Source organism: Mobula hypostoma, chromosome 2, assembly GCF_963921235.1.
Source record: "Mobula hypostoma chromosome 2, sMobHyp1.1, whole genome shotgun sequence".
In the NCBI taxonomy this organism is placed as follows: domain Eukaryota; kingdom Metazoa; phylum Chordata; class Chondrichthyes; order Myliobatiformes; family Myliobatidae; genus Mobula; species Mobula hypostoma.
Genome location: NC_086098.1, coordinates 199,425,378 through 199,443,798, shown reverse-complemented (window position 1 = coordinate 199,443,798; position 18,421 = coordinate 199,425,378). Strand labels below are relative to the sequence as shown.

General features: G+C 37.2%; 1 protein-coding gene across 1 annotated transcript in view; it reads right to left on the bottom strand.

Annotated features, from left to right (window-relative positions):
• Positions 1 to 341: 341 nt before the first annotated feature.
• LOC134342800 (DEP domain-containing mTOR-interacting protein-like) overlaps positions 342 to 18,421 on the bottom strand; it is a 110,296-nt gene continuing 92,216 nt past the window's right edge. The window contains exon 9 of the mRNA XM_063041384.1: positions 342 to 8,295. Within this exon, the coding sequence (XP_062897454.1) occupies positions 8,170 to 8,295 (126 nt within the window). The 3' untranslated portion in view covers positions 342 to 8,169. The remainder of the gene's footprint in view (positions 8,296 to 18,421) is intronic.

Below are 18,421 nucleotides of genomic sequence, written 5' to 3'. Positions count from 1 at the left end.
CAATTAACACAAATTTTTAAAAAAATTAACCAAATTAAGACCATTTATCTCAAACCTCATTCTAATGCCAATCAAAAGCCTTACCTACAAATTTAACAAAGATATTTAAAGATTTCATTCTAAATTTTACTCATTTCAATAGCTTGCATTAATCTTTCAAAATTATATTTGCTTTTGCACAACCAACCAATCATCCTTCAGATGATCAGTGCATTAATGATTAACTCAATAAATCTTACCAAAGGAATCAACAGAGACAAACAATGTCATTAACTGACATTTATTTATGGATTATTTTTGTATGACGCAATTAATGGCATTTGAACATTAGACATTCAGGTATAATTAATGGAAGAATAGATATTCTGAAGATGACAGTGTTAGATCAGCTGTGAGAACATTATTCAAAATAAGCTAGGCATTATTCATTATAAAATTATCCTCGACATGCAGGCTGTTTGTTAGGTTTCTTATATACCTTAGATGAACAAAACTATACAGCATGTTTGTAATGCATTTTAAAAACTAGTTACCTTACCTGTGTATTTCAGCTACCAATTTAGGTCTTGCTTTTAAAAAATACCTGCACACCTTGGGGAGCATTGCAATGAAAGTCAATTGATTCTTTTACACTGCTTTATTCCTGTCTTCTTTCCGTGGAACTAAAATCGACTTCATTCTCATAAATACAACTCAAGGTGACAGAGTTAAAAATCTGCAGTTAATGTACTTAAAACTAAAATTGTCACACCTGATGTTTCCCCTCTTATAATGACGTTCCACATTCATGAACTACATTCACACTGAAAATCAAGATCAAGTGAGCTTTTGACATTCTGCTTCAAGGAGGTTTCCATCCTGCTTGAGCTTGCCTTATGATTCCTGTCCAGCCCCAGCCAAACTTCCCAGCTGCCACCGTCTCCAGTGGGGTCACAGGTGGCAATCAGGGCACTTCCAACCACAAGTGAGAGCTCCTTGGGGGTCACCTCCCCTCTCACTGTGTGAGCAGAGAAACCATCTTGTATCAAACATCAAGATTTATGCATTTCATACTCAAAATTTGTCTTAATTTCATGTCTCTTGAAATTTTGATTAATTAAAATCAGGATTTCCCTGTTAATTTTTTGAAATATTCTGTTTAGCTGCAAACCCTCACATTTATCATTGTTGAATAAGTAGGAACCAAATTAGTTAATTCCTTAAAACAAGTACTTGTGTTGTGGAAAGTTTCTTTAACTCGGCTTTTATTATTTTTATTAATTACTGAAAATCCAGGAGGTCCTGGGAGAAATAGACTAGGTTTCCTCATGTAGTTCCAGCTGAGCCTGACCAGACCCACTGCCTTAGCCTGCGTTTGAGGTGCTGATTAATATTCTTCATTAATATTGTATTATTAGCTTTTGACTTTATACATGTTCATTTAGGAAAGACAGAAATGTTGTGCAGTGTTAACAATTAATAACTAATAATTATTTCAAATTGATCATTTTGCAAATATGATTTATAGATGCATTTAAAATTATTTGGAAAACCTTGCAAGTAATAACTTTTACTGTGTGCACACGTCATTTTCTATTTAAATATTTATTACTCATTTGAAATTGAAGCTTTGGTAACCAACTGTGTTATAAATGGATAGGTCCTCTGGATAAATTCTAGTGCTGGTTTTACATTGATTAACATATTTTTTTTATTATTGGCTGATCTCTATCTGGAACTCTCATTCACCAAAGAAGCACAATTAAAATGTGTGCAATTTGAAACAGTGATTAATACAGAAGGACAAAATTGCAGTCAAAGCCTTTCAATCTTATTTCAGGTGGGTAAGTTACTTGTTCACAGCACCATCCTTTGGCCTTATAAAGTTATAACAGTTATCACAAAGAATAATTCAAGCATTTTGCAGAACTGCAACAAACAAAGTAAATCATTTAGAACTGAGAGGTCAGTATGTTACAACAGGTTCAGACAATTTACAATACCCTCTCACTAGAGAACATAAATAACAACTTGATTATAGACCATGAATATTGATAGTCTTTCAAGCAAATAATGGGTTTGATTGAATTCACCTTCATGTTGGCAAAGAATCACAGATTTTATTTTTAATTAATTTACAATGAAAAAGAATACTCAAATAGAAGCATTGTTGTTTTATTTTAATATTTAAATAAAAAGGACAAACTAGAGATTAAAATTGAAGCAATATTATATGCACCCAACACTAAGCAACTCTGCAACATATACAATTTTAATGACTAAAGTTGATCATTGCTTAATTCCCAGCTCTGCTTGAACTAGAAAATCCAATTCCTCTTCATGGTATTTCTTCATGTTAATTGGTGAAGACTGTTGAGGGCATCACTAAACATGATATCAGTAAGTTCACAACTTTCTGCAAGGTTTTCTGCTTGGTTCTGTCTCTGAGAAGGAGCCTTTGGTCATAGAGGCATTGGTCCAAAATTTGTGAGATTTGCATGTGACAGGAGGAGCTATGGCTTTCCTCCCATTACCCCAAAACCATAAGATAAAGGAGCAGAATTATTTGGCCCATTTAGTTCAGCCATTGCATCATTGTTGATCCATTTCTCTCTCTCATCTTCAGTCCCCTGCCTTCTCCCTGTATCCCTTCATGTCCTGACTAATCTATTGACCTCTGCTTTAAATATACCCTATGACTTGGCCTCCACAGCTGCCATTGGCAACACATTTCACAAATTACCACTCTCTGGCCAAAGAAATTACTCATCTCTATTCTAAATGGACTTCCCTCTGTTCTGAGGCTGTGTCCCCTAGTCTTAGACTCCCCCACCATAGGAAACATCCTCCCCACAAACGCTTTATTTACACCCTTCAACATTCAATAGGTTTCAATGAGGTCCCCCCTCATTCTTCAGAATTCCAGTTAGTAAAGGCCCAGAGCCATCAAACACTCCTCATATGACAAGCTTTTCAAACCTGGAATCATTTTTCTGAGCCTCCTTTGAACCCTCTCAAATATCAGTACATCCTTTATACAACCCAAAATTGCTCACAATACTTCAAGCCTCACTAGTGCTTTATAAAGCCTCAAATTTACATCCTTACTTTTATATTCTTGTCCTCTCAAAATGAATGCTAACATTGAATTTCCCTTCCTCACCAATAACTCAACTTGGAAATTAACATTAAGGGAATCCTGCAGGAGAACTCCCAAGTCTCTTTGCATCTCAGATTTTTGAATTTTCTCTCCATTTAGAAAATAGCCTATGCTTTTATTTCTTCTGCCAAACCGCATGAACATATACTTTTTTTGAATTAATAAATGAATGAAATTTATTTTGGTCAGTACAAACATAACAAACAGCATCATTTTCAACGATGATTTCATAGCACAAAATTACAACAAAAAAAGCATAGATATTCTTTAAAACAGACCGAAAGGGTGTAGGCCGAAGCTACAGCTTATTACGCCTACCCCTCTTACTTATACAACAACATGTTTTGCGTCAATTATCACATCAAAACAAAAATTTCATAATCTTTTACACAAAATCCAATTTCAAGTATCATTTATTTACATTACTCCAATTTATTTTAAATCATGTATTTTATTTTTGTTAATTAAATTATTTTTAACTAATTTTTAAACTTAAGGGTAGTGCATGTTTTTAAGTTCTCACTACAACTGTTCCATAGATTAAATTCACCCCTCTGACTGAAATACAATGATTTTTTACATTTGTTCTTATCCTTTATTTTTGAAATATACATGTTCCTCTCAAATCATGTTGATTTTCTCTCATTGTAAACAACCTTTGGATACTTTGTGGTAACTGACAATTTTTTACTTTATACATAATTTCTATTATTTTAAAATCTACGAAATCTCTGAATTTTAAAGTGTTTAGTTGAATAAGTAGTGGATTGGTGGGCTCATAATAACTTGTCTTATTTGCATTTCATATGACCATACACTTCCCGATGTTGTATTCCATCTGCCACTTCATTGTCCTTTCTTCCAGTCTGTCTACGTCCTTCTGTAGCCTCTCTACTTTCTTTACACTTCCTGCCCCTTCACCTATTTTGTTACCCTCCACAAACATGGCTACAAAGTAATCAATTCCTTCATCTAAATCATTGACATATACTGTAAAAAAAAGCAATCCCAATGCAGACCCCTGTGGACCACCACCAGTAACTGGCAACCAATCAGAAAAGGCTCCCTTTAGTCCTACTCTTCGCCACTTGCCAATCAGTTGATGCTCTAGCCATGCCAGTATCTTTCTGATAATACCATGGGTTCTTAACTTGTTAAGCAGACTCATGTGTGGCAACTTGTCAAAGGCTTTCTGAAAATCCAAGTACACAACATCAACTATTATCCTTTGTCTATTCTGCTTGTTATTTCTTCAAAGATTTCCACAAGTTTATCAGGGAAGATTTCCCTTTTAAGGAAGCTATGCTGACTACAGCCTGTTTTATCGCATGCTTCCAAGTAGCCCAAAACCATATCCTTAACAATTGACTTCAGCATCCTCCCAACCACTGAGGTCAGACTAATTGGCCTATAATTTCATTTCTTCTGTCTCTCTCCGTTCTTGAAGTGTGGAGTGATGTCTGCAATTTTCCAGTCCTCCAGAACCATGCCAGAATCGTTTGATTCTTGAAAGATCATTACTAATGTTTCCACAATCTCTTCAACTACCACTTTCAGAACACTAGGGTGTAGAACATCTGGTCTAGGTGATTTATCTACCTTCAAACCTTTCACTTTCCCAAGAACCTTCTCCCCAGTAATGGCATCTTCACATATTTTTACCCCCTGACACTCTCCAACTTCTGGCATACTGCTTGTCTTCCACAGTGAATACTGATGTAAAATACTCACTCAGCTCATTCACTATTTCCCTGTCCCCTGTTACTACAATTCCAGCATCATATTCCAGCAGTCCGATACCTACTCTCCTCTCTTTTACACTTAAAATACAAGGAGAAACTTTTGGAATCCTCTTTAATACTACTAACTAGCTTACCTTCATATCTTTTTGTTTTTTATGGCTTCTTTCGATGTCTTCTGTTGGTTTCTAATAGCTTCTCAAGCCTTTAACTTCACGTTACATTTTGCTCTATTATATACTCTCTCTTTGGGTTTTGTGTTGACTTTGACTTCTATTGTCAGCCACAGTTGCATCATCCTGCCTTTAGAATACTACTTCTTCTTTGGGATGTATCTATCTTGCGCCTTCTGAATTGCTACCAGAAATTGCAGCCATTGCTGCTCTGCTATCATCCCTGCTAGTGTGTGCTTCCAATCATTTTTTGGCCAGCTCCTCTCTCATGCCTCTCTAACTCCCTTTACACCACTGGAATACTGATACATCTGACTGTAGCTTATTCTTCTCAAAGTGAATTCTTTATATTATGATGATTGTCTCCTAAGGGTTCCTTTACCTTAAGCTCTCTAATCAATTCTAGTTCATTGCACAACACCCAGTCCAGAATAGCTAGTGGGCTCAAACACGACAAGCTGCTTAATATATTGCCCCTTTGACATGCATTTTTGATCTTCCATTGTAAATTGTAGACCACATCTATACTACTGTTTGGGGTCTGCATACAACTCCCATTAGGGTATTTTTACACTTGCAGTTCCTTAGCTCTACCCACAATGATTCAACACCTTCTGACCGTATGTCACTTCTCTCTAATGATTTGATTTCATTTTTGACCAACAGAGACACCCACCCCCTTGGCCTACCTGTCTGTCCTTTCAATACAATATGTAACCTTGGATGTTAAGCTTCCAGCTATAATCTTCTTTCAGCCACAGCTTTCTGATGGCCATACATGCCAATTTCCCACCATGCTGCATGATCATCTACCTGCATTCAAGTATACCTTCAGTCCTGTATTTACCCTTTTAGATTTTGTTCCCCTTTTACATTGCAACTCATCCCGTTGACTGCAATTCTGCCTTACCATCAACCTTTCCTTGCTAGCAGTCTCACTACACACTGCCTCTATTTGTAAACCAAATACCCCATCTAAAGCCCATCACTCCAGTTCCCATCCCTCTGCCAAATTAATTCAAACTCTCCCAAACAGCTCTAGTAAACCTGTCCACAAGGATACTTGTCCCTCTCAGGTTCAGGTGTAACCTGCCCCTTTTTTGCAGGTTATACACTCACCAAAAGAGACCCCATTGATCCATAAATCTGAACTCCTGCTACCTACACCAGTTCCTCAGCCACACATTCATTTGCCAAGTCATCCTATTCCTGCCTTCACTGGAGCTTGGCACGAACAATAATCCAGAGATTACTACCTTGGAGGTCCTGTTTGTCAGCTATCTACCTTGCTTCCTAAAATCCATCTTCAGGACCTCTTCACCTTTCCTATCTAGGTGACTGTACCAAGACATTTGGCTGTTCATCCTCTCCCTTTAGAATGTGATGAACCCAATCTGAGACATCCCTGACCCTGGCACCTGGGAGACAACATACCATTCGGGTGTCTCTATCACACCCACAGAACCTCGACTCTATTCCTCTGACTATGGAATTTTATATCACCACTGCATTCATCTTCACTTCTGTTCTTTTCTGAGCCACAGAGTCAGAGGCCTGGTCACTGCAGCTCCCCCCAGTAGGGTGACCCTCTCAACACTATCCAAAGTGGTGCACAGTACTTATTATTGAGGGAAATAGCCACAGGGTTACTCTGCCCATTTCCCTTCCTTCTCCTGACAGTCACCCAGTTACCTGCCTCCTTCAGCCTAAAGGACTGAACCAGCAGGCATTTGTTCTCCTTATCCCTTAGGACACCTGGAAATTCACCAGACGTTTTGCTCTGAAAGGGATAAACTTCCTGGGTTATTTAGTCAGGAGTCAGGATTCAGGATTCATATGTTGAAATGAAGTCTGGCAATGAAAATAGATGGACTCTAGTATCATGTCCCATTGCACACTTGTTCCAGTTGGGTTTCTGTAGCAAATCCATTAATTTGCCATCACTCTACCAGGTGCATCTAAAACCTTGTTGAACTTGATACCTATCCGCCGAGCTGCAGATATCAGTTAAGACCCAGAGGGACAAAATCCCAACTACATACACAAATCGTTGCTTAAGGAGGGTATGCAAAGATCTTCCTCTCACACCTGCAAATCAAGGAATTGAACTAGAGGTGATAATGCCTCTATATAAAATCAAAGGTCAATCTTTCTTTACACTTTTAAGACCACACTTGAAATACTTTACTCAGTGTAGTGAGAAAATGAGAATGATCTTGGCAACATAATAATTTTTCTTTTCATCCCAAAGATATCAAGGATGGAAATACAAATAAGGGTTCTGAATTGTGTGCCTGTGAAATGAAGACTTCATTGAAAATGTACAACTGCCTCTGATTAGTTAGATCATCAAATTGGAAAATGAAGGAACGGGTACCTAAAACAAGTTTTTTTGTTGCATTTTCTTGTTCTAGATCAAAAAGTTGGGAATTAAGCATATAACATCATGAGAGGAAGAAAAAACAACTTCCCGATTTTGAATGAAATGGGTTAAAACTAAATTCTGTCAGCTCCTTGCTCAAATAAGCATGGATTGTTTTCTGTGGTGACTTGAAAACTTGGAACAGAGCCACTTTTTCTTTGTAGTAGGGCATAGTGACCTTGGAGCTTCCGATCTGGCTGGGCTCCAACATCGTTGCAACGGGGTAGGAGAGAGAGGAAGTCTTTACTTCTTGTTGAGTGTCACATTCCAATAAAGGTTATAGTGGATGCCAGTAAAATAGCTCAGTTTATACAAATACGCTTAATTGGATCTGCAAATTTTACAAATTAACCTTATACAATTTGAAGAAAATTCGTAATACCTACTAACAGTAGTTTTTGCTATAATCCATGCTTCACAATTACGGTGAGCAAACAAAAATTATAAACATACATCAAAAACAGAATTGATGTAGATAAAAAGTTTTCCCACCATTGATTTTCAACATAGAAATTACAGTTAAAGTTAACAGGGGACAAATATTAACATACTTGAATGGAATTAAATTAAATGATAACTTAAGTTTTGCTGGCCAAGATCTTCAGCACTGATTTCTAGGCAAGTGTGTTTGAAACTATATATTCTCAAAAATCAATATATAGTAGTCTACAACTGACTTTTTGAACAAAGCACACATCATTCAATCATTTCCATAACTTCCATCACCAGTGTGCGAGGTCCTGTCATGATTATGTTGCTGACGGTTTTGTAGTCCAATTGCATTACATGCATACTGTTCACGGAAACGACAAACTGTCTGACCTGGTATAGAACAGAAAATATACAGTATATGTTAAAGTGTACACAAACAAATGCAACATGTTCACTACATGACACCTTTCAAGTTCCAGCACTAAGTTTACCCATCGTCTTCCCTCCATATAATTGGCATCTGAACTCATACTTTTCCTTTAAAGTGTCAAGTGCTAACAGATTTCTGCCTGCTGGTTTCAAATCAGAAATGGTGGCCCCTGCTAACAGGTGGATGTGGGAGATGGAAGGGGTACACAGCCCATATACGGCACTTGAGTTTAAAATAAATTGAACAACTATACAGTATTCTTGTACTGTATTACTCTATAACTATATTTTGTCTACTTAATAAAAATAAACACAAACCCTCATTTAAATAATTTAGAAATTGGAACATGTCTGTGTGAAGCTGTTTCCAAACGCTGTGTGATCCTTTGCCGTATATCATTACAACATAATTAATGTAATGTTCAGTAAAGATTACTGTTAAAAAATTCAATCAAGTGAGAATTCTTTGCTGTCAAAAATATTTCTTGAGTTAAAAGATACTATTCTGAGAAAATCAATAAATATTAAACTATTTAAAAGTAGAATGATATTAGAATTAAAGCTTTTCACAACACAAAACCCTTCCACATTGTGTAGAAATGAAGCAGGTAAGAGTATGGGTGGTTTAAGCTAATAACCAAAATGTCCATAGATTATGTGGTAATCTTTAATTAGGGACAGAAGAGATTGCAGAACTAAAACAGAACACTGAAAGAACTCAAGAACCAGCATACTGATCTTTATATTATACTTTGTGAACACCATAGACATGTTATTAATGAGAGTGGTCAATGGTGGAGGCTTTTTGTGCATCTGTGCAAAAGTCCCAAGAAAATAATACTGCAGTATTAAGGAATGCACACCATTATTGTATGGAAATTCTACACCATTGTATACACACTGTGGAAGATGCCACTACTAGGCTCAGAATTTCAAAGGAATATGGAGTCACTGGAAGAAAATGATGAAAACTTATTCTGCTAGACAGCTATCCAAGTTTTGTGCCAGAAGACAGTTTTCCCTACAAAATGTTCTTTCCACAGACCCAACTTCCCCTGACATCATGTCTGAATCTACAGCACTGGAAATATAACACATCATATTCAACAAACAGCAAAGTCAAATTTTTAAAAATGGAAGTAAAAAGAATAATTTAGTCTTAAATATAAACTATCAGACCAAGTCTCTCTGCCAGCCAAAGTGAAAATAGTGATCACCTGCTATCAGCAGTGATGATATTATCACATTCTAGCCCTGCACACTGCATGATGGGAGTACAGAATGCACTGGGGGTCCAACTTATGAACTGTCACTGGACTCATCATTGTGTGCAGATGCATTCCGAAACAACTTAAGGTGTTAAGAAGAATATGTCTTATCTGGCCCCTCAGCTCAACAGGAAGCTGGCACAGCTAGCTTGGCCTAAGTCATCTAAGCTGGGCTGCCAATTGCATTAAATAGGCAAGCTGAGTACATGAATCCTTTACTTTATTTGAACTTCTAATGAATTCATCATTTTATGGAGTTAAGGTTTGTTGACTGTTTCAAAATACATTTGAAAACTTTTTAAAAAATCCTTCTGATAGCACAGGGGCCATCAGGCAGTCTGTAGGAGGAGCCTTGGTTTCTACAGCCTGTGTCCTAGTCAAAATTCACAGTTGGGGAAAGGTCAGTACAGCCATCCACAATTTTGCCAGTTAAATACAATAACTGAAAGCAGTAGTAAAAAACTTCTGACAGCAGAGGGTGCAAAAGACAACACAGATTCAGAAATGGATTATATATCAACTGAGATTTACCTTGGAAAAGATATGAGGATTAGAGAAAAGTTGCAAAAGTATATCAAATAAAATAAAACACAATATTCTTAATATTGTTGTTTTTAAATGCCCTGCAAAAGACATGAATTGCAAAAATATGAATTTAATCATAATTATTGAAGCTGAGCCAAGAACATTTAGCACAGAATTAATTGAACATTTCAGTAAGATTTAATAGAGTAAGTAGCTTTAATAGACAGTTAGCATTGGCATGATGCCTATTTTGTATTACAATTTCTATATCTACTAAATGATAAACACTTTTTCTAGTTTGCTGAAATATATTTTCCTTTGTATATTTTGACTTTCCTTTGTAATTGTATAAAGCTGTCAGCCTTTACTTGTTGTTGTATTACCTTTTTAATTCATGCTTGTTATTTTTCCTTTATGTTATTTTATTTCTCCATCTTCCATCACTTCCACTCACCTTTTAATTTTATTATATAGGAGACTATAAAGAAAAAAAACTGCATGAGGACTCCCATGCAGTGCACAAAATCAGGTCATTTTGTATGTTGCACAACTTTTCTAAAGCATGTTCAATGAAAGAGCTTGCCTTCGGCCTTACTTTCAAGCTGCTTGCCATACTCTTACAATATCTGATTTATGAACAGGTTTTTCAAAAGACTGACAACTTCATTTGAAATGGGATTTCTCAACTTTGGCCAAACAAAAGCCTTCAAATCAAATTGTCCCTGTCAGAATTGGGCTACAATACTGAATATTAGCCTTGAAAGTTATTCAATTTCCTTTGAGTCCCACACATTACGGGATGGAAGCATCAATTACAAGAAGAATGGAAAATGCCAACTTTACAACCATGTTTAGACAGAGAAGGTGTAAATTATTTGCTGTTTTGTGCACTTCAATTTCTCAAAATTCAAGGTCTATATTAACAGAACGCAATGCATATGAATTGATCTTTAAAAATTATTTTAGACTCAGTGATCACTTTATTAGGTACAACTGCTTGATAATGCAAATATCTAATCAGTCAATCATGTGGAAGCAACTCAATACATTAAATCATGTAGAATTGGTCAAGAGGTTCAGTCATTACTCAGCTCAAACATCAGAATGGGGAAGAAATGTTATCTAAGTGATGTTGACCATGGAATGATCATTGGTGCTAGATGGGGTGGTTTGAGTATCTCAGAAACTGCTGACCTGGGATTTTCTTGCACTTAGCCACTAGAGTTTACAGAGAATAGAGCAAAATACAAAAAAAAAATCCAGTGAGCAGCTTTTCTGTGGGCAAAAACACCTTGTTAAGGAGAGAAGGCAGGGGAAACTGACCAGAATGGTTCAAGCTGACAGGAAGATGACAGTAACTCAAATAACCATGTGTTAAACAGTGGTGTGTAGAAGAGCATTCCTGAACACACATGTTGAACTTTGAAGTGGATGTGCAGCAGAAGTCCATGAATATACATTCACTGGCTACATAATGAGTTACAGAAGGTACCTAATAAAATGGCCACTGTGTGTAAGCGCCGGCCCTTGCAGTGATGCCCCTATTACTTTGGGGAAACAAACAAGCAGAAATATGAAATACAGGAAATGAGGGGGTAAGGGAGAGCAAAGGGAAGAAAGGAAAACAAAAAAAAACACCTATTTTAAAATTTCCAATAATTATACTCAGGTGGAAAGAATACAAGAAATGTCAGGTTTTTAATGGCAATGTTATTTAAGGTAATTAAAACAATCCATTATGAAAAAATTCAATTACGTATGAATGCAAAACCCTTAACTACTTTTGCTGTGTTGTGTAGGTAAATATAGAAGCCTCATGCCCTTATTTTGATGTGGGAGTTGTTTGTCGATCTAGCACCATGTTATCAATGTAGCACAGTGTGAGAAAGAGCAGGGTACGTTGGACAGCAACTTCCAGACTTGTGCATTGAGCTACAAAAATAATGATCTGATAAGCTCCATGGCACTGTGTTCTGATAGTCTCATCATTATTTTCATCACCAAATCAGGATGATTAAATCTTTTACAAAGAATATTAAAATGAGGACAAGATAGGACATGGATCATTTTAACCAGACTGAAAGCCATGTTTATTGAAGGCAAAAATTGATGCACAATATGCCAAAGGCTATCTATAATCCTGATTTAATCTAGAATTAACTAGATTGAGTCAAACTAGTAGTGCATACATTAATAAATACACTAAGGCTATTATTTTTACTACCAGGCTTCAAGCTTTAATCTTTAAACAAGTAAAAACTCGTACTCTAGCTGTATCTATTAGTCAAATATAGATACATTTTTCCTTGCTGCAAATTAAAGTTAATCAACTTAAAAAAAAATACTGTCTAGTCATTATATAACTCTACCCCTAATTTCTCATCAGTTGTTCAAAGGCAGGGACTTAAAGTACAAGGCTGAAGATTTCTTTTTCAAATATCATGATATGAATGGCCTGACAGTGTTTCTCAGACTTTAAAGGTGGCCACACTTCCAGAGTCCTGTGAAGTGGGCATCCAATGACAGTAAAGTATTTGTGTACTACAAAAAAAAACTATAATCTGAAAATCTGGGCCAATGTTTGATCCTCACGTTTCTAATCATGTTTTTAGTCCAACTACCTCCAAAGCTTGGGCTGGATTATTGCAGCCTAACCAATGACCAAATTACTTAATAATAATTGCATAACTTCAAAAACAGTCACTTTAATTCTTTTGATGCTTTAAATCTGGTTGGCGTGGACATTTCACATTGAACTTGTGTTATCCATGGCAGGTTATTGTTGTAAGGTATGAAGAGAGGTTTTCAAATCCATGTGATTGATATCCAGGTACTTTAACAACTTGTAGCTTTGCAAGGATCCCTCTTTTGCTGCAGCTATATCAAATTGGATTTGGTACTCAATAAATGAAGTGCACATGAAGCAGTTCCATTGAAAATTAAGACTTTTTTGCAGTTATTTTTCCTCCTAATGAAGATGATATTGCTAATCCCTCACTTCTCATCCAAGCTGACAATATTTATGTATGAATCTAAACAATGGGTTCACTCAGTCTTTAAATTACACTGGATGTCACAGCCAAAAACAGTTCTGCATTGAAAAGCATATTGCTAGTAATGGTCATGGTTAAAAAAAAATCAGGGAAAATATGTTTTAATTATTTTTGACCATTTTCAAAAGAAGGTATTTGTAATGAATTATATGTTTGATGTTGTGATTTTAAGTTAAAGGCAATTCCAACGGTTGGTCCTTGCAGTGAATATCATTAAGAATAAGACAGAGGATTCAGTGGAAATTACCCATACATGGAACAGATAGTGACAAAACAATTGAAGTCCATTGATACTTCAGTATTTTGTCTAAAGTCTACCATAAATATCTATCCCTATAAAAGTGGATGGAATCTAACTGATTGAACCCAGCACTCTATCCGATTACTTGGTTTATTATTTTTGCCAACTGTACCAAGGTACAGTGGAAAAACTTTGCCATCCATTAGATCATTTCATCACATCAATGCATTGAGGTAGTACAAGACAAAACAATAACAGAATGTAGAATCAACTGTTACAGTTACAGAGAAAGTACAATGCAGGTAGATAATAAAGTGCTAGATCAATTGTCATATTATCATACTAGGAGACTGGTCGATAGTCTTATAACAGCAGGTAGAAGCTCTCCTTGACCCTGACAGTACATGCTTTCAGGCTTTTGTATATTTTGTCCAATGAAAGGGGGGAGAAGAGGGAATGTCTTTGATTATATTGGCTGCTTCACTGAGGCAGCAAGAAGAGTAGTTGGAGTCGATGGAGGGGAGGCTGGTTTCCAGGTCAAGCTGTGTCCACGACCCTCTGCAGTTTCTTACAGCATCAGGTAGAGCAGATGCCATACCAAGATGTGATGCATCCAGAGGCTTTCTAAGGTGCATTGATGAAAATTGCCGCATTGATGACAGTGCTAGATTTCTTTAGCTTCTTGAGGAAATAGAGGCACTGGCGCACATGGCATCTGCATGGTTGGACCAAGCCAGGCTACTGCTGAGATTCACTCCTTGGAACTTGAAGCTCTCAAACCCCTTGACCTCAGCACCACTAGTGTAAACAGGCGCATGTACACACTCCACTTCCCAAAGTCAATGACTAGTTCTTTAGTTTTGTTGACACTGAAAGAAAGTTTGTTATGACACCATGTTACCAGACTCTCTATCTCCTTCCTATGCTCTAACTCATCATTATTTTGGATTTGGCTCACTACAGTGGTGTTATCGGCTCACATTGATGAACTGAGAACAGAATATGGCCACACACTCAGGAATATATAGGAAGTAAAGTAGGGGGCTGAGGACATAGCTTTGTGGGGCATCTTTGTTGAGGATAATTGTGGCAGAGGTATTTCTGCCTACCCTTATTGATTGTGGCCCGTTGGTCATGAAGTCAAGGATGCAGTTGCAAAGGAAGGTGTTGAGTCCCAGGTCTAGGAACCTGGAAATGAGTTTGCTTGTAATTATAGCATTGAAAGCAGAGCTGTAGGCATCTGTACTGTCCAGATGCTCCAGAGATGAGTGTAGGGCCACAGAAATACCATCTGCCCTAGATCTGTTTTGGCAGTAGGTTTAGTTATGAAAAAAGAGAACAATCACATGGAAGATAATCTATTTGTGGCTAGGAATGACCACAAATGCTGTATGTGATAGATATGTTCAGTTTGTTTACAGGAATGTCATGTATTATACTTGCCTCTGTTGTCAAGCTCATTAAAATGGATTTCAGGAAGGGGAAGTCAAGGGGACACGCATCAGTTTTCATCAAGACATCAATTGTGGAAAGGCTGTGCAGATTAAAGTTAACATCTCCGAAGATATATCCTGAGCGCAACATAATGTTATGTTATGACAGCAGCTATATTTCATTAGGAGCTTGAGGAGATTTGTTATGTCACTAGAGACTCTAGCAAATTTCTACAGATGTATGTAACACCCTGGGAAAGGTTTCACTGCTACTGAAATGGTCTTTCTGTAGAAGCAGTTTTTGGGTTAGGTTAGAGATAACAGGTGCTCTGGAATGTGAACTGACTGCCTTTGTTCGGCGGGAGATGAAGAGGGAAGACGCTGGAGCGAACCATTTGTAGGATTTGACCCGGTGAGGGACCATGATTCAATGGAGCAAGGTGCCACAGTCGAATGAGGATCAGTAAATATGACTTTTGGAAGAGTTGAGCTCCAATTTGTGCGCATTTGACTGTTAATTATAATGGCCTATTTTGTTTTTTTTTTCTTTCTTTTCTTTACTAACCCTTTAGTTAAGATTCATAAACATAATTTCTTTAATCGTATGCAGTGTGCTGTCTTATTTCTTGTCGAGTTGTAACGGGATATCAAATTACACAGCATCCACACAAACCAGAGTTTGGGATGGAAGAGCCGTCTCAATCTCATGGGTTTGGTGGGACCGGAGTGTATATTCTCTAAACTTATACAGCCAAGGAAACCAGGTGGGGTTTCATGTACCATGGAGAGCATTCTAACTAGTCACCTCACCATCTGATATGGAGGGACCACTATACAGGATCGGAAAAAGCTGCAGAAAGTTGCAAAGTCAGCCAGTTCCACCATGGGCAGAACCCTCCCCAGGATTGAGGATATCTTCATAAGGTGATACCTCAGAAAGACAGCATCCATTATTAAGAACCCCATTACCCAGGCCATGCCCTCTTCTTAATGGTGGTAGTACAGGAGCATGAAGAAACCCACTCAGCAATTAAGGAACAACTTCTTCCCCTTGAACATCAGATTTCTGAATGGACAAGGATCCTATGTACACAACCTTACTATATTTCCCCCTCTCTTTTGTACTAATTTAATTCATATATTTCTTATTGTAATTTATAGTGCTTTCATTATATATTGCATTGTATTGCTGCAACAAATTTCATGACATATGCTACTGATATTAAATCTGATTCTGATTCTAAACCTGCTAGGATTATCACAAGCTTTGAAATGGAACTGATTAGCATCTATTTTTAATGCATGTAAGCAAATCACACTTATGATTATTTCTACATGAAATTATGCTCATCACTGCACCAAACCAGGCTCTTCTGTGCATAATTCATTTTTGTTCACATGACAATACTTCCAAAGTAGGATGGACAATAAATGACATTATTATTCAGCCTCTTCCTGCCTTACATTAACTGAAGTTCAAATGTAAAATCTACAACTTTCACAAAACAGTCTGAATGCAGCTAAAAATAGCAGAGTACATAATATCACTATTTGAAAAAACATTGTAAAATCAAGAACATTAATTTGACACCTTCAGAAATAATGGCTCAAGGTCCTTTCAAATTTCTCAAATGCATAGGGAGTGCTTTCTCCAGCAATTTGCTGCTGACTTATTCATTCAATGAAAACCACAATGGAGATATTAGGTATGCCACATCTCGACATAGAAGTTCAATTTTGTTTCCCAAGCTCTTGTCTACTTTGAGCAAAAATTCAATCAGTGTCAAAAAGATCAAAGAGGCATTTTAAGCAGCCGTTTGACAGCTAACACACCTCAGTGTGAAGAAGCAAGCGTTCAAATTCTTCAACATTATCTTGGCATAACTGGTGAAATATTCAGCTATTTAATGGCTAAGCTTTAATTTTGTTGATAGCAGATATTACAAGAGCCATGCTTGAAAAAAGATCGCTGTATGAGGTTTTTGACTGTAAGATGTTGACGATGAACTACACAATGGATTGCAAACCGGCTTGGAATTTCTTTTTTCATAAATGCCACTAAACCAGCATGGTGACCTGTCATATAGGGTGCACCATCTGTTGCACAAGAAATCATGTTCCTAATTGGAATACTCTTATCCTCAGTATACATTTTGCACTCATTGTAGATTGATTCTCCATTGATATTTGTTTTTAAGCTTTTACAAAAGAGAATCTCCTCATAAAAGTTTCCATTTTTGATAAATTGTACATACGCCATTAGAAATGCCTCATTGTCTCACACAGTTGACTCATCCAGTGGTATCCCAAATTCTGTTTTTGTAGCTCTGTGCATAGCTGATACTCAATGTCTTCACTCATTTTGTCAATACAATGAGCTACAGAGGTCTTAATGAGAGGAATTGATTTTAAAATACTGGTATCCATTCTGAGAACAGCGGTGAGCACTTCTGATACAGCAGGCTTTATTAATATTTCACCAATTGTATGAAATTTTCCACACTTTGCTATCATTTTAGTAATGTTATAAGAAGCAATGAGATCTGATGGGAACAGATTAAAACCATACTCCAGGCATGTAACATTGTATCGATGCACTTTCTGCAGTTTCTTTTTCTTAGCAGGATTGGAATTCAAGGCTTCATCACCTTCAGACTAGTAGAGATCATGCCATTCATACTTATCCATCATTAATGGAGCTAAATTAAAGTAAAAAAATTAACATAAACTGGGAATGCCTATCGGAAGTTGATGACGGCAGCGAGTTGACTCATTTAAAATGATGGTAGCAGCACACAAATGAACAGCAAGGCGAAGCTGAAGATGATCACAACAGTGAAAATTACATTGACAAGGATTCAGATTGGAATCCGAAAGTTAGTGGGGATAGAGCTGGTGTTTGGTAAGCTATCTTTATTCTACTCCAGTTAGTATGATTGAACAGTGACGGAAGATCTCATAATTCCAGAGATGGTTCTTGACCATATGTATGAAGCAGAGGTTGCTTTGAACACCTCGAGAGGAATCCTCGGGGTCGGCTGGTTCACTGATTGGCTCTATTTCACCATTTGTTTCCTGCCAGCGCTGCATTGTTGCTCGACCTGTTTTCCATAGATCTGTAGAGAAATTCGAGATGGTGCACGACTTACCAACTGTAAATTGCATAAACTCATTCTGTGCCACGAGTCAAGGAGAAGTGTTGGGCACCCTGGCTGCTAATTTATGCATGCCCAACAATGACTGTTCAGTTGATGAGGTCGATGAGATCGTTGAGTTTCAGATGCATTGTGACAACGTGTGCTCACTGCCTGCTATGGTTCTTCTTGTGTTCCAGTGCCTCATCCTTTTGTTTTGGCAGTGCCTGCTCTAATGGGTTTCATGCCTTAAGTTAGGGTGTCACTTACCACCCTCCCACAAGAATCTTAAATTCTCCCCGATGACTTTTATTTCCCCCAATGTATACACCCCCATTGGGAATCATCAGTCAGGATACTTGAAAAGTGCCTCTATTTCACATGCCTGATGACTCGAGAAAATCTACACATTCCTGAGGGGCTGAGATAAACT